A 23,276-nucleotide genomic window follows, 5' to 3' on the forward strand; every position below is an offset into this window, starting at 1 on the left:
AATCTTCTCAGGTTTTTGCCTGCCATATGAGTTCTGTTATACTCACAGACACCATTCAAACAGTTTTAGAAACTTTAGGGTGTTTTCTATCCAAAGCCAATAATTATATGCATATTCTACTTACTGGGCAGGAGTAGTAACCAGATTAAATCGGGTACGTTTTTTATCCGGCCGTGTAAATACTGCCCCCTACCCCCAACAGGTTAATCTAACCACACTGTCCGATTTCAAAAAGGCTTTACAGCGAAAGCAAAACATTCGATTATGTCAGCAGAGTACACAGCCAGAAATAATCAGACACCCATTTTTCAAGCTAGCATATAATGTCACAAAAAACAAACCACAGCTAAATGCAGCACTAACCTTTGATGATCTTCATCAGATGACAACCCTAGGACATTACGTTATACAATGCATGCATGTTTTGTTCAAACAAGTTCATATTTATATCAAAAACCAGCTTTTTTACATTAGCATGTGACGTTCAGAACTAGCATACCCCCCGCAAACTTCCGGTGAATTTACTAAATTACTCACGATAAAGGTTCACAAAAAACATAACAATTATTTTAAGAATTATAGATACAGAACTCCTCTATGCACTCGATATGTCCGATTTTAAAATAGCTTTTCGGTGAAAGCACATTTTGCAATATTCTGAGTAGATAGCCCAGCCATCACGACTAGCTATTTAGACACCCACCAAGTTTAGCCCTGACCAAACTCCGATTTACTATTAGAAAAGTTTGATTACCTTTGGTGTTCTTCGTCAGAATGCACTCCCAGGACTGCTACTTCAATAACAAATGTTAGTTTGGTTCAAAATAATTCATTGTTATATCCAAATAGCGGCGTTTTGTTCGTGCGTTCAAGACACTATCCGAAGTGTAAATAAGGGTCACGAGCATGGCGCATTTCGTGAGAAAAGATTTCTAAATATTCCATTACCGTACTTCGAAGCATGTCAACCGCTGTTTAAAATCAATTTTTTTGCAATTTTTCTCGTAAAAAAGCGATAATATTCCGACCGGGAAAGCGTGTATACGTACAAAGAGAGAAAAAATAGCCTGAGTTTCATAGTACTGTGACTGGCCACTATCTAAACACGCTACTTTTTTCAGCCAGAGCCTGCAAAGCCACGATTCAGCTTTTTGCCGCCTTCTGAGATCCCATGGGAGCCGTAGGAAGTGTCACGTAACAGCAGAGATCCCCTGTAATGGATAGAGATAATCAAGAAGGGCAAGAAATGGTCAGACAGGGTACTTCCTGTAGAGAATCTTCTCAGGTTTTGGCCTGCCAAATGAGTTCTGTTATACTCACAGACACCATTCAAACAGTTTTAGAAACTTTGGAGTGTTTTCTATCCAAAGCTAATAATTATATGCATATTCTAGTTTCTGGGCAGGAGTAATAATCAGATTAAATCGGGTACGTTTTTTATCCGGACGTGAAAATACTGCCCCCTAGCCATAACAGGTAAAATAAGCATGCCCCATTAAAGAAATTTAGAACCAGGAACAGATATAGCCCTTGGTTTTCTCCAGACCTGACTGCCCTTAACCAACACAAAAACATATCGTGTGGCGTTCTGCATTAGCATCGAACAGCCCCCGTGATATGCAACTTTTCAGGGAAGTTAGAAACTAATATACACAGGCAGTTAGAGAAGCCAAGGCTAGCTTTTTCAAGCAGAAATTGACTTCCTGCAACACAAACTCAAAAAGGTTCTGGGACACTGTAAAGTCCATGGAGAATAAGAGCACCTCATCCCAGCTACCCACTGCACTGAGGATAGGAAACTCTGTCACGACCGATAAATCCACTATAATTGAGAATTTCAAGAAGCATTTTTCTACGGCTGGCCATGCTTTCCACCAGGCTACTCCTACCCTGGTCACCAGCACTGCACCCCCCACAGCAACTCGCCCAAGCCTTCCCCATTTCTCCTTCTCCCAAATCCAGTCAGATTATGTTCTGAAAGAGCTGCAAAATCTGGACCCCTACAAATCAGCCGGGCTAGACAATCTGCACCCTTTCCTTCTAAAATGATCTGCCGAAATTGTTGCAACCCCTATTACTAGCCTGTTCAACCTATCTTTCGTGTCGGCTGAGATTCCCAAAGATTGGAAAGCAGCAGCGGTCATCACCCTCTTCAAAGGGGGGGAAACTCTTGACCCAAACTGCTACAGACCTATATCTATCCTACCCTGCCTTTCTAAGGTCTTCGAAAGCCAAGTCAACAAACAGATTACCGACCATTTCGAATCCCACCGCACCTTCTCCGCTATGCAATCTGGTTTCAGAGCTGGTCATGGGTGCACCTCAGCCACGCTCAAGGTCCTAAACAATATCTTAACCTCCATCGATAAGAAACAATACTGTGCAGCCATATTCATTGACCTGGCCAAGGCTTTCGACTCTGTCAATCACCACATCCTCATTGACAGACTCAATAGTCTTGGTTTCTCAAATGATTGCCTCGCCTGGTGTACCAACTACTTCTCTGATAAATCGGAGGGCCTGTTGTCCGGACCTCTGGCAGTCTCTATGGGGGTGCCACTGGGTTCAATTCTTGGGCCGACTCTTTTCTCTGTATACATCAATGATGTCGCCCTTGCTGCTGGTGAGTCTCTGATCCACCTCTACGCAGACGACACCATTCTGTATACTTCTGGCCCTTCTTTGGACACTGTGTTAACAACCCTCCAGACGAGCTTCAATGACAAACAACTCTCCTTCCATGGCCTCCAGCTGCTCTTAAATACAAGTAAAACTAAATGCACGCTCTTCAACCGATCGCTGCCTGCACCTGCCCGCCCGTCCTACTCTAGACGGTTCTGACTTAGAATATGTGGACAACTTCAAATGCCTAGGTGTCTGGTTAGACTGTAAACTCTCCTTCCAGACTCACATCAAACATCTCCAATCCAAAGTTAAATCTAGAATTGGCTTCCTATTTCACAACAAACCATCCTTCACTCATGCTGCCAAAGATACCCTCGTAAAACTCACCATCCTACTGATCCTCGACTTCGGCGATGTCATTTACAAAATAGCCTCCAATACCCTACTCAATAAATTGGATGCACTCTATCACAGTGCCATCCGTTTTGTCACCAAAGCCCCATATACTACCCACCACTGCGACCTGTACGCTCTCGTTGGCTGGCCATCGCTTCATACACGTCGCCAAACCCACTGGCACCAGGTCATCTACAAGACCCTGCTAGGTAAAGTCCCCCCTTATCTCAGCTCGCTGGTCACCATAGCAAAACCCGCCTGTAGCACGCGCTCCAGCAGGTATATCTCACTGGTCTCCCCCAAAGCCAATTCCTCCTTCGGCCGCCTCTCCTTCCAGTTCTCTGCTGCCAATGACTGGAACGAACTACAAAAATCACTGAAACTGGAAACACTTATCTCCCTCACTAGCTTTAAGCACCAGCTGTCAGAGCAGCTCACAGATTACTGCACCTGTTCATAGTCCATCTATAATGTAGCCCAAACAACTACCTCTTCCCCTACTGTATTTATTTATTTATTTATTTTGCTCGTTTGCACCCCATTATTTCTATTTCTACTTTGCACTTTCTTTCACTGCAAATCTACCATTCCAGTGTTTTACTTGCTATATTGTATGTACTTCGCCGCCATGGCCTTTTTTTGCCTTTACCTCCCTTATCTCACCTCATTTGCTCACATTGTATATAGACTTATTTTTCTACTGTATTATTGACTGTATGTTTGTTTTACTCCATGTGTAACTCTGTGTTGTTGTATGTGTCAAACTGCTTTGCTTTATCTTGGCCAGGTCGCAGTTGTAAATGAGAACTTGTTCGCAACTTGCCTACCTGGTTAAATAAAGGTGAAATAAAAATAATTAAATAAAAAACATGCTCGGAGCACACGTCCTGGTAATCCATTTGGCCCCGCAGCCTTGTGAATGTTGACCTGTTTAAAGGTCTGACTCACGTCGGCTACGGAGAGCGTGATCTCACGGTCGTCCAGAACAGCTGATGCTCTCATGCATGCCTCAGTGTTGCTTGCCTCGAAGCGAGCATAGAAGTGATTTAGCTCATCTGGTAGGCTCTTGTCACTGGTCTGCTCGTGGCTGTGCTTCCCTTTGAAGTCTGTAATAGTTTGCAAGCCCTGCCACTTAAGACAAGTGTCGGAGCAGGTGTAGTACGATTCAATCTTAGCCCTGTATTGACGCTTTTCCTGTTTGATGGTTCGTCGGAGGGCATAGCAGGATTTCTTATAAGCTTCCAGGTTAGAGTCCCGCACCTTGAAAGCGGCAGCTCTACCCATTAGCTCAGTGCGAATGTTGCCTGTAATCCATTGCTTCTGGTTGGGGTATGTACGTACAGACGCTGTGGGGATGACTTCCTCGATGCACCTATTGATAAAGCCAGTGACTGATGTGGTGTACTCCTCAATGCCATTGGAAGAATCACGGAACATGTTCCAGTCTGTGATAGCAAACAGTCCTGTAGTTAAGCATCTGCTTCATCTGACCATTTTTTTACAGACCGAGTCACTGGTGCTTCCTGCTTTATTTTTTGCTTGTAAGCAGGTATCAGGAGGATAGAATAGTGGTTGTATTTACCAAATGGAGGGCGAGGGAGAGCTTTATACGCATCTCTGTCTGTGGAGTACAGGTGATCTAGAATGTTTTTCCCGCTGTTTGCACACTTAACATGTTGATAGAAATTAAGTAGAACTGTTTTAAGTTTCCCTGCATTAAAGTCTGTGGCTACTAGGTGCGCCGCCTCTGGTTGCTTATTTCCTTATACAGCTGACTGAGTGCGGTTAGTGCCAGCATCCGTCTGTGGTGGTAAATAAACAGCCACTTAAGTATAGCTGAAAACTCTCTAGGCAAATAGCGTGGTCTGCATTTTAAAATGTTACATTATTGCTTAAGAAAAACTGAGCAATATCCATCCAATCATGAATGGTTGTTCTTCTTTTCTCTGCATCTATTCTTCATTGTAATTTACACCATCTTCATATTTTCAGCATCATTTGAATATTTAACTAATGCTTTGTTCCATTTTATCACAGGGAATATTGGGTCTGAGCTGTCGTACAATAACGTTGGAATGTTCATCTCGTCTGATGCTGGTAACAACTGGAGACAGGTGAGTTTGGACTGAATTTGGGGATAAAATCTAAGGCATTCTAATCATATATTCGAATATTGTAGTTTGGAAAATAAGTATTTTGGACTGCTGTCTCTGCCTTTTGATCTTGAGGTGTTATGAAACTCTCAGTGTTTAGCTAGATGTGTACAATCAGTAACTGTATGTAAATCATATATTATATTGAATGGGCTGTGTGTCCTCTTTCAGATATTCGAGGAGGAACACAACGTCTGGTTTCTGGATAAAGGAGGAGCCCTTGTCGCTGTAAAACAACCAACCGTCCCCACTAGACATTTACAGTAGGTTTAAATCTAATTCAGTGTTTATATGAAAAGTACTTCTATTGATGTAAAGAAAACTTTTTTAATTTAACTTAATATATGATTAAACATATGCAATAAAGATACAAACATGTTGTCAAAAATCTAAATTGGGGGAAAGTGTTTTTCTTCACCAAGTCCCCCTTTTAGTACTTTAACACTGACCATCCTATTCTAAATTGGAGCGCCTACGTTATGCCTCAGTGAAGACCAACTCAACTGAAACCATATCTCTCTTCTTTTTATATCACTTTAGGAAATTACTTTTAGCACTTGTCAAGTGTGGAGGATTCCTTCCTTCCTGGTTGTGTCTCCTAGATGATTTAAGTGCAGGAGTGGAGGAAAGGAACACAGTAGAAGCCCTCATATCAGACCAGGTTTCAAATAGTATTTTTTTCTTTCAGTGTTTAATTGAGACATTTAATTGTCTAGAGTGCCAGATGGGTGGGGGTTGGATTCCATTGGATCCATTAGGCCAGGTAACGGGCAACTAAAGTATTTGAAAGATAATTACTATTTGAACCCAGGCAAGCGCTGTAGAAACCAATCGTCTCTCTCTCGCTCTTCAGAGCTAGGGTAACAGAAAACATTTCCTGGCTCTGGTATCCTCCTAATAGATATGTATCAATACTTTGTCTGTTGTCTGAACTTTTAGCCAGATGAAGGCATGCTGGCTGATGGAGGTTTGGATGGAAGCTGCAACAAGGAGGCTGCTGCTTCTTGTATCCTAGTGCAAGACTCTGCATTGTTGAGTGTTGTTCCCAACCTTGTCACACACAGTACTCCAGTGTTCTCACATCTGAAGTGATATTGATGAGATGTCAGAATCAATAGAGAACAGGCCTGGAGGATGAAAGTTGCCCATTCTCTTTTTATTTTTTTTATTTGTCTCCCCACAACTCCCATGTTTTGTAGTTGTTAGAACATGAAACGGTTCTATTCTTGTTTGTTTTGTGTGTTGTGTTTTTTCTTCTACATCACCTCACTGTAGACCACAAGACTTTGAGTTTTCTCTTCAAGTTGTTATGCCTCCACGCTTTGATAGTCAAACACAGTTCTATTGTTTTATTCTTCTTCTATTAGATACAACCTGAGATTCAGCGGGTGACTGTCTATGGAGACTATTCACTCCACTGATCTTCCATGAACTCACTGTAATTGAGAGCATCAGGGCTAGAATTCAGAGTAGTAATGCTGATCCAGGATCAGATCCCACCGGTCTGTATAATCTCATTCATTATGATCTAAAAGGCAAAACTGATCCTAGATCAGCACTCCAAGTCAGAATGATGAAGAACCTTCTTGTTACCGCCAGTCTGAGATGTGAATGGTTGCAGCCCAAATGACACCCTTTTTCCTAGTAAACTTCACTACTTTAGACCTGGCCTGTAGACCCTGGGTGTCATTTGGGATTCATTCAAGGTGTTATTGTGTTGTGACTCTGTTACAGAATCAGTTTTGATGAAGGGCGTCAGTGGACCAGACACAGCTTCTCCTTGGTGCCTCTGTTCGTGGATGGGATGCTGGTGGAGGCCGGGACAGAGAACCAGATCATGACGTGAGTCGGGACAATAGAGTAATCGAGGGATGACATGCAGTGATGAATGATCGGGGGGGATGACGGGGGGATGACATTCTTTTGTCCTCCTTAGGAAGTCTTAGAGAGATGGAGAAAAGGAGGGATGACGTGTTTAATCTTTCTGTCTTCCATTGTTTTGGGACTCTGTTCCTTTAGGTGAAAGGGAAGGGGATGGCGGGATGAGATGGATGACATAATTTGTCTCTCCATCTTGTTCTCTTGGGAACCCTGTTCCTCTTGGAGGGAGGATATGAGGGGATGGGGGGAATTTTAATTCAACGATTGCTGATGTCTCGTCTTTATTAACAGACGTTTAAATGGGAGAAAATATTTGATTCATAAGGGTTGTCAGTCTGTTAGCTTAGGACTGAATGCCCCATTGGTGAAACCTTGTAGCGCTGACAACCCTTGTCAAGTTATATTAACTTATGTATCCATCCTTTGGTTTCTCAAGGTTTTTTGGACATTTCAGCCATAGGTCTGAGTGGCAGCTTATCAAGATAGACTACAAGTCCATATTCAACAGGAAATGTACAGAAGGAGACTATCAGACGTGGCACCTTCACAACAAGGTAGTCGGTCCAACGTATCAATATGTGTCCTTATTACCTAATAACACATTTACATGCTAGTTAGGGGCTGTACGTTATTTATTATGACGATACCTGGAGAAAATCGGACCTCTCTGAAATGAAAATGGATGGCCCTTCCTTCAGTAAAATATATTTTTACCCGACCCTCCCTTAAAATTAAGGGTAAAAAAAAAAAAAAGTGTCCCTCCCATTTACCCAAAATAATAATTTAAAAAATTAGGTGGATAGCAGAGAGCATGCCTACCATTTACCTTCACTCCTAGGACAGACCAGAGCTTTTGATATGCAGTTTTAGAAACCGTTCTTCATTTTATTAGATGGCAAAGTAGCTAGAAGGTTGTGGGTTCAAAGACCACCGCAGACAAGGGTAGTGGTGAAAATATATAAATTATAACAAAAGCACTGCATGAATCTATCATCTTATTTGCATTCCCAAAAAAGCCTTTTATTAACACATTTCATGCAATTCTACATAATTTTACATGACTGGAGACAGGCAGAATCTTTTTTAATAGCAAAATAGAGCATGACAACGAATGAGCGCATGCTGCAGCACCAGAGAGGTTTGGATTTCTCTACAGGCTATTGTTAAAAATAGAGGATAGTCTATGTCTGCAACAGTGCTAAAGTTGTCTATCAACTGTAAAAAGTGAGCACAACAGAACCAGTTACAATTGAAGTACATGATCATCAATTAATTTGAGAAAAAGCCATTAGTTGTTTAACATAGCAAAAATAAATGTCATTTGGGAAACTATCATTTTCTATTTTATTCCATGATATTATCGGGAATCAAGGTAAAACAAAAGTGCAGACTGTGTGAAGTAACAGGTCAAGGCAGGCAGGGGTTGATAATCCAGAGTAGAGGCCAGGACGGCAGGCAGGTTCAGGGTCAGGCAGAGTGGTCAGGCGGGCGGGTACAGGGTCAGGACAGGCAAGGGTCAAAAACCAGGAGGATGAGAAAAAGACTAGGCAAAAACAGGAGCTGAGACAAAATGCTGGTAGGCTTGAACAAACAAGACGAACTGGCACAGACAGACAGAAAACACAGGTATAAATATCCAGAGGATAAGTGGGGAAGATGGGCGACACCTGGAGTGGGTGGAGACAAGCACAAGGACAGGTGAAACAGATCAGGACGTGACAGATATTGTTGCTGCAAAATAGATTTGTGTAGATTGTGATTAAGGCATGGGAGTACAAGAGCTAGCAGATCTAATCTAAATTAACAAACTAGGCATGCGTATTGTAGCTCACCACATGATCCTCAAACCAAAGACTAGCCAAACTTGTGTTTCTATTTAATTCTCAGTAATTAATTTTATTTCATTTAATACAGCCTAAATGCGAAATGTACTGTATAGGCATGTTGTTGAAATGCTGAGCACCCCTGCCAGCCTGTAGCATGTCACAAATGTTTCTCAATTGATTTTTTAAATGGCAGGCTAAAGCCTGGAAATAATAATATAACAACACATTTTTGTTCCTTTTTAGGCTACCTGGCTTGGTCCTGACTGATTTTAGAGTTAGTATGTTGTTTAATAGCCTGTTGAAATGTTGAACGTCAATTGATAGTGACAGAACCACACATTACTTCCCAAACAAAGTACATTTCTTGTCTCCTCGGCTATAGAAGGTTGTAGCGTAGCCTCTGCATGTCACAGAGACAAACCAAAGATATCCCATATGCATTGGAGTCTCGTGTTTACCCGGCATTTTACAGCTTGTTTCTAGCATAAAGAATAGTGAATTAAAGTGTCCTTATATATCACTTCATATAATCAGGTCCATACACTTTTATTTCCAAAATAAGAAGCTAACAAGGGGGTAGGCCTATGGTTTGAGCCATGCTCTTTAACAAAAGCCACAATACCCTCACATACCTCCTCAATTCAAGCCCTTGTTTTAACTTAACACACCAAGCTCTTCACTGACACAGATTTTTAAGGAGTGTATGATGACTGAAGGAAATGGCTGACGGTCTGTGGATAGTAGAGTATAATTTAATCTGTCAAACAGGTAGACCTACCTCTTATTTATTGAATAAGAGAAATAGTCTTCAACACAAAGCCCTCTTGTTCTTAATAGCTTCAAGTCAAATTAAACTGCTGCTGCTTCATAGTAATGTAAGTTATGTAAATTACTTGAATATGGCTTATTGTGAGGTCAAAAACTCTGATAAATAGCTTCATTATGGGCATCAAAACATATTGTTTTTATTAAAATCAATTCTATCAGTAGCAAGTTCACCTCTGGTCTTCCGATTCATCTTCGTTCTCTCCCTCTCAAACTGAACAGGGCATCAGTAGGCCTAGTCTGCAAGCACAGATATATACTTTTTTGGACAAATAAAATAAAAAATCCGGAATAAGTCTTTGACTCGCCTCCTGAAGTGCCATCGTACACAGCACATTCATTTGTTAGGCAGCACAAAAGGGTTTACATCAGCAAGAGCAGGACAGGCCGGGGCTCATGATTGGGAATGCCTATCCATTGCAGTGTGCAATGCTGTGAAACCTAGTTTTATATACACCACCACAGCAACGCAAACCTCAGGAAGGAAGTACATTTTCTTAGAAATGTAACTTTGCCCTGTGCTTTTCCTAGCATGCTCTTCATATAGCCTAGGCTTATAGCATATAGTATAGTCTATGGATCATTTGATTGTGACCACAGTAGTGGCACACATCGAGATAGTATAATAATTCTCAAAACCTGAGTAATTTGGCATTTAATCGATTACAAATTACCTGACCCTCCCCTGGCCAAAATAAAAAAATAAGAAACCCTCCCCCTGAATGAAATTTAAAAAAGCATGACCCTCCCCCATTTTCCTCCGGGTACCAATGTTTTTACAAGGTAGATGCAGTGTACTTACAGTGTTTGGCTAGTTCCAATAAGCTCAATAGGTTAACATAAGAATGGTTTGTCTTGCTGTTCTATGTGAATTTGACATTTGAAAATGATATACTGTAATCCCATGTGCGTTCACAATATGGATTGATATCCTGTATGTGTTTCACAGGGCGAGCCGTGTGTGATGGGCCAGAAACAGATCTATATGAAACGCAGACCAGGAAACTATTGCATGCTGGGAAAAGACTACGCCAAAGTCCTCTCTGCTGAGTCGTGTATCTGTCGGGCCCACGACTTTGAGTGGTAATTATAGTGTACTACTATAATAACTCACATTTGCAGTAAAATAGAACACGTGAAAACATGTATTTTTATCACAAATCTAAACATGAGTAGATCAACAGAACTTTCATTGTCCATAAAAGAGAGAGAGATGTATGATGCTTTGTATATGTTGTCCCATTTAAGCCAATTTTGTATTTTATACACTATTTTAGGATCCCATTCATTTGGTTCATTTTCGGTGTCAGCGCTCCAATTATCAGATATTTTGGGGGATAATTTGCTCCTAACGTCTGTCTCTCTGCTTAGCTTGTTTTGCGATGTTTATAATAACGTAGAGAAGATGAGGGGTGTTAATAGGACTGTAGGTTGTTGTTTTTTTTATCTTCAAAAGGCAGGGAAGAGAAAAGCATTGATACATTTGTAAATGCCAGCAGTGTCAGGTCAGACTGTATGAGTTGTAATTAGAATCCATTAGTCTCCAGTGATAGTTGTTTTTAATTATTTTGGACTGAAATTATTATATGATACATTTCACAAACTTCCTGACCACATGGCATGTCTCTCTCTCTCTCTCTCTCTCTCTCTCTCTCTTTCTCTCTCACTCACTCACTCTCTCTACAGTGAAATTCATCTCTTTGAGAAACTTCAATGTTCAGAGTGAAAAACAATAACACTTTTAATTGACTTTGAAGTGTTCACATTAGTCAAGGGCTGAAATCTTTACTGATTACGTATTGTTTAAGAGGGTGACAATGCACCGGCCTGTTGTTCTGTTGTGCTGTGAACAAAAGGTCCAGGGGTTGATTCCAAAGTGGGACAGTGACTAGACTGAAAACAGAGGTTATATACTGAACAAAAATATAAACATAACATGCAACAATTTCAAATAAATTACTGAGTTACAGTTCATATGAGGAAATCAGTCAATTGAAATACATCCATTAGGCCCTAATCTATGGATTTCACATGATGCATCTGTCGGTCACAGATACCAAATTGGCCTCACAGTGGGCCTCATGGTCTCATCAAGGTATTTCTGTGCATTCAAATTGCCATCGATAAAATGCACTTGTGTTTGTTGTCTGCAGCTTATGCCTGCCGATACCATAACCCCACAATGGGGCACAATGTTCACAACGTTGACATCAGAAAACCGCTTGCCCACACAACGACATACACGTGGTCTACGGTTGAGAGGCCGGTTGGACATACTGCCAAATTCTCTAAAACTACGTTGGAGGTGGCTTATGCTAGAGAAATGAATATTCAATTCTCTGACAACAGATCTGGTGGACTTTCCTGCAGTCAGCATACCAATTGCACGATCCCTCAAAACTTTGAGACATATGTGGCATTGTGTTGTGTGAAAAAATTGAACATTTTAGAGTGACCTTTAATTGTTCACATCACAAGGTGCACCTGTGTAATTATCATGCTGTTTAATCAGCTTCTTGACATGCCACAGCTGTCAGGTGGATGGATTATCTTGGCAGGAGAAATTCTATGCCTATGGAACATTTCTGGGTATCTTTTATTTCAGTTCATGAAACATGGGACCAACATGTTGTGTTTATGTTTTTGTTCAGTGTATATACATAGATATAATACATGTATATATTATATTAATAATAAGTGAGGAGAGTATTAGTATTAATGTGTAACCCAAACACGCTGGGAGTCTGTACGACTATAATGTACTAAACTGGACACCATACTTTTCTGTGACTTACTGGAAAGAAATGTAATCTATGCGTTACCAAAGCTGTGATTCAGTGGTGCTGTAATGTCCTTAACTGGACACTGTACCCTCATTGGACTCACTTAGTCCCTTATAACTATTATCCCGACCAACCAAAACACCATAACTTCACTTGACAGCCTGTCAATAAATAGGGGGAGGTTCTTAATCACACTGAGGTCAGACCAGGCCATGGTGAGTCCTAGAGGGAGCTCAGGCTTTGTTGCTTCCTGTTAGTTCTGGCTAGGTAATTAATTGATAAATCAATGACAGCATCATTATTAGAATGGGCACTTGTCTAACCTGCTTTGCCCGATGTAAATCACTTTGTGATTTGGAGGTAGCTAACGTCAGCCGGTGAAAGTCAGCCATCCCTGACCTGGCTGCCTGTGTTGACATGGAGTCCCCCAGGGCTCAGTCTTCCTACCTCTGCTGATCTGGAGCATTTGTCAACCGCAGCTCAATCAATATATAATAATTATGCGTTGCAATGCAAAAAATATCTATTATATGTATTATGCTGAGGGGATAGGAAAGAGAAGCTGTAACATATAACACAGTAATACTGTTTATCCTTTGGCTCAAAATCATATCAAATTGTATTTATCACATGCTTCGTAAACACCAGGTGTAGACTAACAGTGAAATTCTTACTTACGGGCTCTTCCCAACAATGCAGAGAGAAAAATATAGAAAAGTAATAATAAATACATAATGAGTAACGACAACTTGGCTATATACACAGTACCAAGTTGACGTGCAGGTGTATGAGGTAATTGAGGTAGATATGTACATATACAGTAGGTAGAGGGAAAGTGTTGATATTGATCACATTCTGTATGTGATTTGTTATAGTGATTATGGCTATGAACGGCGTAGAGAAGGGAACTGTCTACCAGCGTTCTGGTTCAACCCAGCTGTTGTATCGAGGAGCTGCAGCCAAGGACAGAAGTACCTCAACAGCACAGGGTGAGTTGCAGATAGAGACTCTATGTTGTAGCATTTCAATGTTGTCTATTCTAAGTGAAGGCAACCCTTCTGTATATTTCTGCTCAATGGAAGGCCATATGTTTTTCCTCTGATGTTTTCCATTTCATTTTGTAAAACATTATGATGGTCATAATATGGTGGTCCCGTGTGGCTCAGTTGGTAGAGCATGGTGTTTGCAACACCAGGGTTGTGGGGTCGATTCCCACGGGGGACCAGTACAGAAAAACAAAACAAAAATGTATGCATTCACTACTGTAAGTCGCTCTGGATAAGAGCGTCTGCTAAATGAGTAAAATGTAAATGTAAATAATATGGTCCATGTTAAAAATCCTGAATAGGTATCACACATTTCAAAAGAGAAGTACAACAACACATTAAAGCTTACAGTGGCTACAGTATCTCTCTGTATAGGTTGGCCAATTCTTTGTCATCTTCCCATCTTCCCACTGTAATGAAACACTGTCAGGGTGTCACACCCTCTGGCACGGCTCCTAGTGTGAATAGTGATATTGGCTATTTAGGCCTGAGTCATTCACCAGACAGTAGATCTATACTGAGTGACATAGTGTACTACTGAGAGCTACAAAGCACAGTCAGGAGTCCTAGGACACAGATTAGGACGCCTCAGGATGGTGTAGGTCTGAGGAGAACGGTACATCCTTCATTTATGCATTCGCTTCCCCAAGCTTAATAGTCAAGTTTTGTCTAGCAGTTAGTAACCATTTTCGAGTTTTGTCAATGTTTACCGACAACTACTGTATGTCTTGTGTCAGACATTAACTTTCAGTGTTAAAAGTACTTTTTTAATTAGTAATTACTAAGCATTTTTAAGTTTAGTCAAAGAATAGCAAGTCTTGTTCACTAGCTCTGTCACTTCCACAATCACTTTGAGGTTAAAAAGACAATTTTTGCAATTTCCTGTCAAACTTCAGTGATGAAGGTGACCAGTACTTTAGCCTTGTTAACTAGTAGTGCCATGAAGCCATAACCTCAGTAAACCATACTGAACATGTACTAACTAATTCATATGGTATCTTCTTAAGGTACCGAAGAGTGGTGTCCAACAACTGCATCAAGGGAGTCAAGGACATGTACACACCCAGGAAGCAGATGTGTCCCAACAGGGCTCCAAAAGGCCTTTCTCTCTCCACCAGAGAGGGCACGCTTACCGCTGACCTGCACACTAATGTCACCTTCCTTGTGCATCTGGATGAGGTAGGGCTGGGCCAAAAGCCAAAAAAGCCTTTTTTGTATATCATTGTTATGGGCCTGTAGGAGCCCAAATGGACGCCTTTGTACACATCACTGTTATGAGTTGCATTGATTTTTACCTTAAGCCATGGAATGAAAAATCGATGTGTTTTGTATTGTTCTGCATGGTTGTAAAAGTAGTACTAGCATGTGGTGTAAAACTCACTCACTGTAGGCCTGTTGCTGAGTGAAATATGGATGTTTCTCCAGACATACGCTTGAAATTATTTCCCTATTATGTTGTCCCATATACACCAACCGCTGAAAGTTTAATAGTAACTTGCAACACAACGACAGGCCCCAAGTCCCGAGCTGAGAGACAGAGTAAGAGCTAAAGATCTTAGAGAGAGATGCACCCCTGGAGACCCTGTTATAGAGTGATAGACTCAGAGTAGCCTCCTTCTAGGGCCAGGGCCTTGCCTCGCTCCCCTCACTCCCTAGACACTGTTCAACCACCTTCACATTAAATTCAGGTGGAATAAGTGCGGAGGCGCTCTGCTCGGTGCGGTGGTGCTTTCCCCCTGCACTGCAGATAAGAAGTAAGTGTCTCTCCCACGAGGTCTCTCCGGGCCCAGCTGTCATATTACCGTGTGATGAGCTGAGGAAATGAAGATGCATTTATTTCATTAAGAGAGGCATCCTCTGATAAGAGAGACACATGCCATGTGGTCAAAAAGTTTGTGAAATGTATCTTATAATAATTTCAGTCCCAAAATAATTCTAAACAACTATCACAGGAGACTAATGGAGGTGAAGACTCTTCATGGCGTTGGGTCTTATTTATATTCATTTATTTATGAGCCCAAGATGGCAGTATTTCTTGGGGAGAGCAAATGGGCCTAAATATGTAATGTATGGTAATGCTAGGTAGTGAACATGGCGGTTGAGAAAAAGATAAAGAAAATAAAGGAGAGAGGGAGGTGGAAGAAAGTTTGATGTTTTGAGAGAGGGATGAGATCTGTGGTTTCACACGTCAAGTTTTCATTATCACAAAGTGACCTTATAGATGTCATGTGCACTCCAACCAGATTTACTGTACATTAGCTACATTATAGCTTGTAATGTGTACACCAACCAGATTTACTGTACATTAGCTACATTATAGCATGTTATGTTTACACCAACCAGATTTACTGTACATTAGCTTCCTTATAGCATGTCATGTTTACACCAACCAGATTTACTGTACATTAGCTACCTTATAGTATGTAATGTATACACCAACCAGAACCAATGGAATAGTCCCAAAAGTGCAAATCAGTCCATCTAGCTCTCCAGGCAGGCTCAATCAAACACTCAAAGCATTTTAAAGAAAGCAAAAACTATCTGAGCCCAGGTATGACACACCATCAGCACGACAGCACTGACATCACACCGTTTATACCATCCTTTGTGTGTTGACATTCACCTGAACAAGAGTGCATTACACAGTCCGACTGTGTCTGGACCTGAACTAACAAAGCCTCTCATTGTCAACCAGCACTGCTGTCCAGACCATGACGCTTACCCTATTATGCATTTTGGATTTGTTGGCCCTCTGAGTCACACACGGAGCCACGGACACAAAGCTTGACATTTAGCCAGCAGGCCAGCATCAGTCTCATGCAGATTAGCTAGTGATCCCAGGACACCTCGATATAGAACTAGAAGTGTCCAGAGAATGTGAACAGCGGACATCAACAAAAGCCTGAATGACATCGACGCCACTGAAAACCTAAGTGCCATTGCGAGTGACATTTTGGCAAAGGATTGTGGGCCATTACAGTTCCACACAATAGCCACCAACGTTATCCCTTTTCTTCCATTCTATTCTGCCTTTCTTTATTCGACTTATTCATAGTTTATAATTTTCAGTGTACAATGGCGTGAAATATACCCCCAGAAGCCTTCTCGTGTTTTCATACTCTGTTGTGCTTGAAAAGAAGCAAAACATATAGTGAATAAAGAGAAATAGAGAGAGAGAGAGAGACACACACACACACACACAAACCTGTTTGCCTCATAACAGGCAAACAGACCAATCTCACGGTGGGGCAGAATATGATGCAACCCCAATGTTGGAGGATGCATGCTGATGTTGAGGTGTCACAACACCATCTGTTGGACTTCTGACAAAAACAGACAAAGATGCCCTGCCTGTGCTCATGCATGCTTAGTGCTGATTACTGAATGGTACTGTGGTTTTGAGTTATTGTATTGAACCCCATTTAAAAAAAAATACCTTTAACCTTTATTCAACTAGGCAAGTCAGTTAAGAACAAATTGTTATTTACAATGACGGCCTACCAGGGAACAGTGGGTTAACTGCCTTGTTCAGGGGCAAAACGACAGATTTTTACTTTGTTGGCTCGGGGATTCAATCCAGCAAACTTTTGGTTACTGGCCCAAAGCTCTAACCACAAAGCTACCTGCCGCCACAAAACAATGATATGTATTTAAATCTATAATAAACAAAAGTACAAGCATATAGCTGGGCTCTCAAATACAATGTAATTGTTGAATATTTTTTTTTTTATGTAACTTTAACTTAATTTTTTAATTTATCTCTTATTTCTGTCTTTCTTTCTTTCTTTCTTTCGTCATCTGTAGTCCTTACTTGACACTTTACTTGCTTTCCAGGGGGACTCAATGAGAACCAACATCCAACTGGATTTTGGAGATGGCACGGCAGTCTCCTACTCCAACCTGAGCTGGATCGAAGAGGGTATCAGACACATTTATAAGACGGCTGGGATATTCCGTGTCTCGGCCTTGGCGGAGAACACCCTGGGGTTTGATACTACCACCTTGTACCTCCATGTTACATGTACGTCACCTCTATACATTCATCTATTTTGTCAGGGATATTCAATTCCAACCATTGAGGAATGAAGTACTTCTGGTTTTAGTTTTATCTACTTCTGGTAGATAATTGGTCAGTTACTGTGACATCGGCCATTGATTGGTCAGAGTGGTCACTCATCTGGTGACCCTGGTCTGAATCAGTCCCTGTTTGGAGGGAAAGGATAGAAAACAACAGTGCTGTGGTTCTCAAGGATCATAATTGAATATCTCTGCCTCATATCTCTCTGTAAATAACCACCTTACTAAATATACAGCAGTGTACAATGGAGCCAGTTAAAGGCAAAGTACCAGAATGCTCTGCATATAGTACAGCACTTTGATGCTCTCTCGGTCTTTTCATCCTGTAATGAACAAGCCAGCCAAATGTCAAGTAAATAATAGCGACAAATATAACATGCTTATGTCTAAAAGGCTTCAAGAATTATTCAGCTCTTTCAGGTGCAGTGTTTGAATTGCCCCCTTGTCTCTTGATTTGAAAAGCGAGGCTTTCGTCAATTAGTGGTGCCATTTAAATGTTGTATCTGGTCGCCACGACACTTTCAATCAGTGTACTTTGAAATTTTTGATGTCGTTGATTCTGCTGGTGTTTTTTTCTCCGTGGTTAGGTACAAATTATTCTACTTTTTTTTTACTTTTACCCTTTTTTCTACCCAATTTCGTGATATCCAATTGGTAGCTGCAGTCTTGGCACATCATTGCAACTCCCGTATGGACTCTGGAGAGGCGAAGGTCGAGAGCCGTGCGTTCTTCAAAATACGACCCTGCCAAGCCGCACTGCTTCTTGACACACTGCTCGCTTAACCCGGAAGCCAGCCGCACCAATGTGTCGGTGGAAACAACGTCCACCTGGCGACCGCAGTCAGATTGCAGGCGCCCGGTCCGCCACAAGGAGTCGCTAGAGTGCGATGGGACAAGGATATACCGGCCGGCCAAACCTTCCCCTAACCTGGACAACTCTGTGCCGATTGTGCACTGCCTCATGGGTCTCCCAGACCCGGCTGGCTGTGACAAAGCCTGGGATCAAACACGGGTCTGTAGTGATGCATCAAGCACTGTGATGCAGTGCCTCAGACCTCTGCACTCGGGAGGCTGTTTGGCACATTTTGAGATAATTTACAGGGGAGAGAGAGTGCAGATAATGCATTAAGCAATGTGCCAATCACGATGCCACCACATATTTCAAATTTGAATATTTTTAACACCCGACACAGATTAGGGAGCCTGACCAAATGACTCAACACACACACGCACATCTGCATAGACACAAACTTAAAAGGGGGAGACACACAGATACGCACACTTTCTTTCTTTGTCACACACATCACAAACACACAGACACTAACACCACACACATACATACACTGCATGCGTTTGAAAGCTAGGATAAAGATTAGTCTCAGTTAAAAAGGATAACAGAATGTAACAGAAGCCCAGGTGGAGACGTGCAAGCCTGAACGCCGAGTCACACCACTGTCAGCCGGAGATTTACTGTTTAAATACCGTGTTATATCTCTCCGCTATAGGAACCTTCACCACTTATATCACGGTAATGCCACGCACACCCACGTTAGCTCCTATTATGGTCTCAGCATGGCAGACCACAGTATTACTCACAAGGTATCACGTCAAAAACATGTAACGCCAACTAAATTCTCCAACTAAATTCCATCAAAACTATAAAACATTATGACAGTTATGTTGAGGAAGATTTCATTCACCTTCCCTTTTCAGCTAACATAGTCTTATTGAGAAGATCCCACACACTACCCCAGTGATGCTGATAAGTGATACTGGCAAGCTCAGTGTGAGAGATCTTCTTTTCTCTAAGTCTTCATTTAAGAAGGTTTCTATTTATTTTTTCCCAAGCACCTGTAAAATTAATATTTGGATGTGCCAGTGCTTGTCCTATTGTGAAGTAGGCAGTCTCAAGCAATGTCCTTGTAATTACAATCATATATGGACTCTGAATTATCCAATACGGAGTCTGAATCATCCAATACGGAGTCTGAATCATCCAATGCGGAGTCTGAATCATCCAATACTCACTCTGAATCGTCCAATACTCACTCTGAATCGTCCAATACTGAGTCTAAATTATCCAATGCTGAGTCTGAATCATCCAATACTGAGTCTGAATCATCCAATACTGAGTCTGAATCATCCAATACTGAGTCTGAAGCATCCAATACTGAATATGAATCATCCTCTGTGTTTGTATCAGGTCCTGTTGAACATGTCCAGTTGCTGGCTCCATTTGTGGCCATCAAGAACAAGGAAGTAAACCTAACAGCAGTGGTGTGGCCCATCCACTCCAGGACCGTCACCTACTTCTGGTGGCTGGGGAACAGCACTGAGGTAAATTAGACTTAAAACACTTGGTGTACAGAGAAGAGGGCCTAGAACCGAGCTCTGTGGGACTCCAGTGTTGTGTATAGTATACAGTATATGTGGGTTACCAACTGTACAACATTAGTAGAGGTACATGGGCACTATTCAAAAGGGGTCTTACTCTATAATGCCATTATACTCTACATCTACTGCAGTGGTGGCTGGTGTCGCTTTAACTAAATCGGAGGACAGACTTGTAATTGTAATTGCTAGAACGGAATCAATGGAACAGCATCGAACACATCAAGACATGGTTTCCATTCCAGTTCCATTCCATTTCAGCCATTATTATAAGCTGTTCTCCCTTCAGTAGCCTCCACTGATGTATATATGGGTTATACATGATTTCTATGGTATTACATATATTGACCTCTTCTATTATTGAAGACGGCTATGATAGATGCGGAGCAGTCTCTGATCTTATATTTTGTTCAGACATCTTATTAGTATGTCACAAGTTATGACCTTAGCTGCATTGGTTCTAGGTCTTATGGGGAAGATGTGTTTTGTAGGGTTTTACTCAAGTCAGAACTTCTGACTACTCTGACTACACTTAGTGAGAAGTTCAAGGAGAAGTTGTTATCATCTGAAATGGGTTTCTTTCATGTTCTGGGGTTTTAGCTAAAGGTTTTAGGTGAAGGGATTATGACCGGATCAAAGTGTGATCATTCATTTTGTCTCTTCCTCCAGCCGGTGATCAGCTTAGACGGGAGCATCTCGTACACCTTCACCAGCGAGGGAATGAACACTGTTACGGTCCAAGTGTCTTCAGCCAACACCATACTGCAAGACACCAAGACGATAGCAGTCCAAGGTTTTCTCTCTCTCTCTCTCTCTCTCTCTCTCTCTCTCTCTCTATCTCGCTCGCTCGCTCGCTCGCTCTCTCTCGCTCTCTCTCTCTCTCCTACTTAATGTAGAATTAGCACATCTAGCAGGCATCTCACTTGGTATGCAACTTTTGAGTGTACTTTACATTTGAATATGTCAGGATATATACGAAAGGGGACATTTCCCCAATTATCTAAGAAATCACTTGTGCAAGCAATCATCTCCTCTTGTCAAACCACATGCATACTGTACCCACACACTCACACACACCAACATCTCTGTCAGATTTCCCACCCATCAGAAGACAGTTAGAAGAGGGACACAACCAGAACGAATGACAGTGGGGAATGAGGAGGATACCTTGAGAATAATGCACCTAGATCAGGGGCTGAATTAACGGTCTGTTTCTGTTTCTCCCCTGGGTCTCTCTCTCTCTCTTTCTGACAGAGTTCTTCAAATCTCTGCTTTTATCTTTCTCCCCTAATCTGGATGAGTACAACCCTGACGTCCCCGAGTGGAGACAGGATGTGGGGAGAGTTATTAAGAAGGCTCTGCTCCAAGTAAGTGTGAATTCCATCCTTCTCTCTTATTCTCCCTCTCTCTCGTCTCTTTCCATCCACTCAGACGCTTTGGCGTTCGCCCTCGGGCTGTCCTGTGATCCGTTTTCACACAGGTGCGAGAGGCTCGGCTTCTTCTTCCCCCCTCGAGGCAGCTTGATGAGCACTAACAACTTATTTTCAGAAGTCGGAGCAATGAATTGCGTTCTTCGGAATTAGCCTGGAAAGAAGGAGATCTTAGGCATTACTGTGACATTGGATGTGCGTAGTATCTGCGGAGGAGAGCTAGTGCTGATATGACATAGTTAAGTGTGTTACTCTTCCACTTTGTGTGGAGGTTTAGGCCTATAGTGTGAGACTTGTGGTCTCTCTGTGTTTTCACCATCTCCACAGTTGATTTGATATGAGAGGCGCCTCAGGCGAGCTAGGCTGAGAGCCAGTGGAGGGAGCTACTGTGATAGAGGTCAAAGTGAGGCTTTGTGAGGGATAAAGTGCACTTTGTCACCTGGGAGCCACATAGTATGTTCATGGCAGTATAGTATAGCACCAGCCAATTGAATTGTGTTGAACTGAGGGGCACACTCATTTATAGACAGCTATAGATCTAGCTTGAGCTATTAATTGCTAGCCTCAATAGACTGTTACAGCATCTCTTTTCATACAAAATGTTTTGTTATACAACCTTTTAGTACCTACACACATTATGCTGTATCTATTGAGTTTATGAACACTAGTTCATGTGTCATATGCTCCTCCATATACAGTTTAATCCTATCAGACCATCCCTCCTTTCATCTCTTTCACCCTTTCTCTAAAAGGAAATCATATTAAGGCCTATTCATTCATGTACTGCTAGAGTTGACTTAGGGTTCATAGTCTAGATATTGTGCAACAATCGCCATACAAAGTGTTATTTGAATTATTCTCTTCATTTCTTTTTTGCTTTTCTGAGGTTCACATTCAGTTCACCTTCAAGATGAAACATATTCCATCGTGTCAAGGTAAACAACTCCCCACAATAAAGCAACGATCGCAGCAAAATCGCAATTAATGTCAGGGTCCATTAAACTGCGGTGTTGCCGTACTACAGTACAGCTCTATGGCTGACAATAGTGAGAGCCAGGCAGGGCTTTTGCTCCTCAGCTGATTTCAACCCACTGCTTAATAGAGGTTTGAATGGGGAGTTCAGTAATAGAGGCTATTTCAAGTTATTTTCCGAAGTCATTCCATCTCCTCTTTCTCCGGCTTCTTCTTTCCTCCCTCTGCGGAACAAGGAAGATGCCGAAAACTCATTCTCAGGTTCCAGACAGTGACTGTCGGGAAATTCATATAATTTCTGATGTTTCGCGGAAGCCCCCCCTGGTTTCACCACCACTTGTTAATTCACCTCTCAGTGCGGTGCAAGAGGTTAACATGTCCTCTTTCTTCCCTAAGAGACTGCACTTCTTCTGGGCATCCCTTTCTCCCCTTCATTTCCTGGGTAACGATTGTACTTTACTTCACAGACTAAAATCAAAGTTATAGGTGAATTATCATAACCTATTTATAACAACATTTTTGGAAATAGTGCACTATGGAAGGAGTTATGAAGATAGAATAACCCAGTATCGTCAAGTTCACAACGAATGAAAAACAGAATTCATTTCATGGTGTGTTTACAATAGTAATTAATAATTCACCACAGTTTAATCTTATTTATTTAGCTTTGCATACAGTAAGATTGTGAGGAAGCCGCTCCAAAAGCGTTTGCTGTTAATAGAAATATTAATGCAACAAGATACAGTTCTGAAGAGGTGGTTTTCCAACCAAATTTGGGCTTGGACAAAGTTCCCTCCAAAACACTCACTCAGTTGACTGTCTGACTCACCTACTCTCCTCCCTTAAAGCAGATCAGATTTTTCACTCCAGC

The 23,276-nt window shown here is 41.6% G+C and overlaps 1 protein-coding gene across 1 annotated transcript in view; it reads left to right on the forward strand.

Moving 5' to 3' along the window:
* LOC115177732 (VPS10 domain-containing receptor SorCS3) overlaps window positions 1–23,276 on the forward strand; it is a 206,290-nt gene that overhangs the window by 172,160 nt on the left and 10,854 nt on the right. Inside the window, exons 12-22 of the mRNA XM_029738669.1 lie at window positions 5,059–5,135; window positions 5,346–5,437; window positions 6,909–7,016; window positions 7,492–7,609; window positions 10,656–10,789; window positions 13,365–13,478; window positions 14,543–14,714; window positions 17,370–17,556; window positions 19,816–19,949; window positions 20,673–20,796; window positions 21,258–21,370. Of these exons, the coding sequence (XP_029594529.1) occupies window positions 5,059–5,135; window positions 5,346–5,437; window positions 6,909–7,016; window positions 7,492–7,609; window positions 10,656–10,789; window positions 13,365–13,478; window positions 14,543–14,714; window positions 17,370–17,556; window positions 19,816–19,949; window positions 20,673–20,796; window positions 21,258–21,370 (1,373 nt within the window). The remainder of the gene's footprint in view (window positions 1–5,058; window positions 5,136–5,345; window positions 5,438–6,908; window positions 7,017–7,491; window positions 7,610–10,655; window positions 10,790–13,364; window positions 13,479–14,542; window positions 14,715–17,369; window positions 17,557–19,815; window positions 19,950–20,672; window positions 20,797–21,257; window positions 21,371–23,276) is intronic.

The sequence above is a fragment of the Salmo trutta genome, chromosome 38 (genome assembly GCF_901001165.1).
Source record: "Salmo trutta chromosome 38, fSalTru1.1, whole genome shotgun sequence".
In the NCBI taxonomy this organism is placed as follows: domain Eukaryota; kingdom Metazoa; phylum Chordata; class Actinopteri; order Salmoniformes; family Salmonidae; genus Salmo; species Salmo trutta.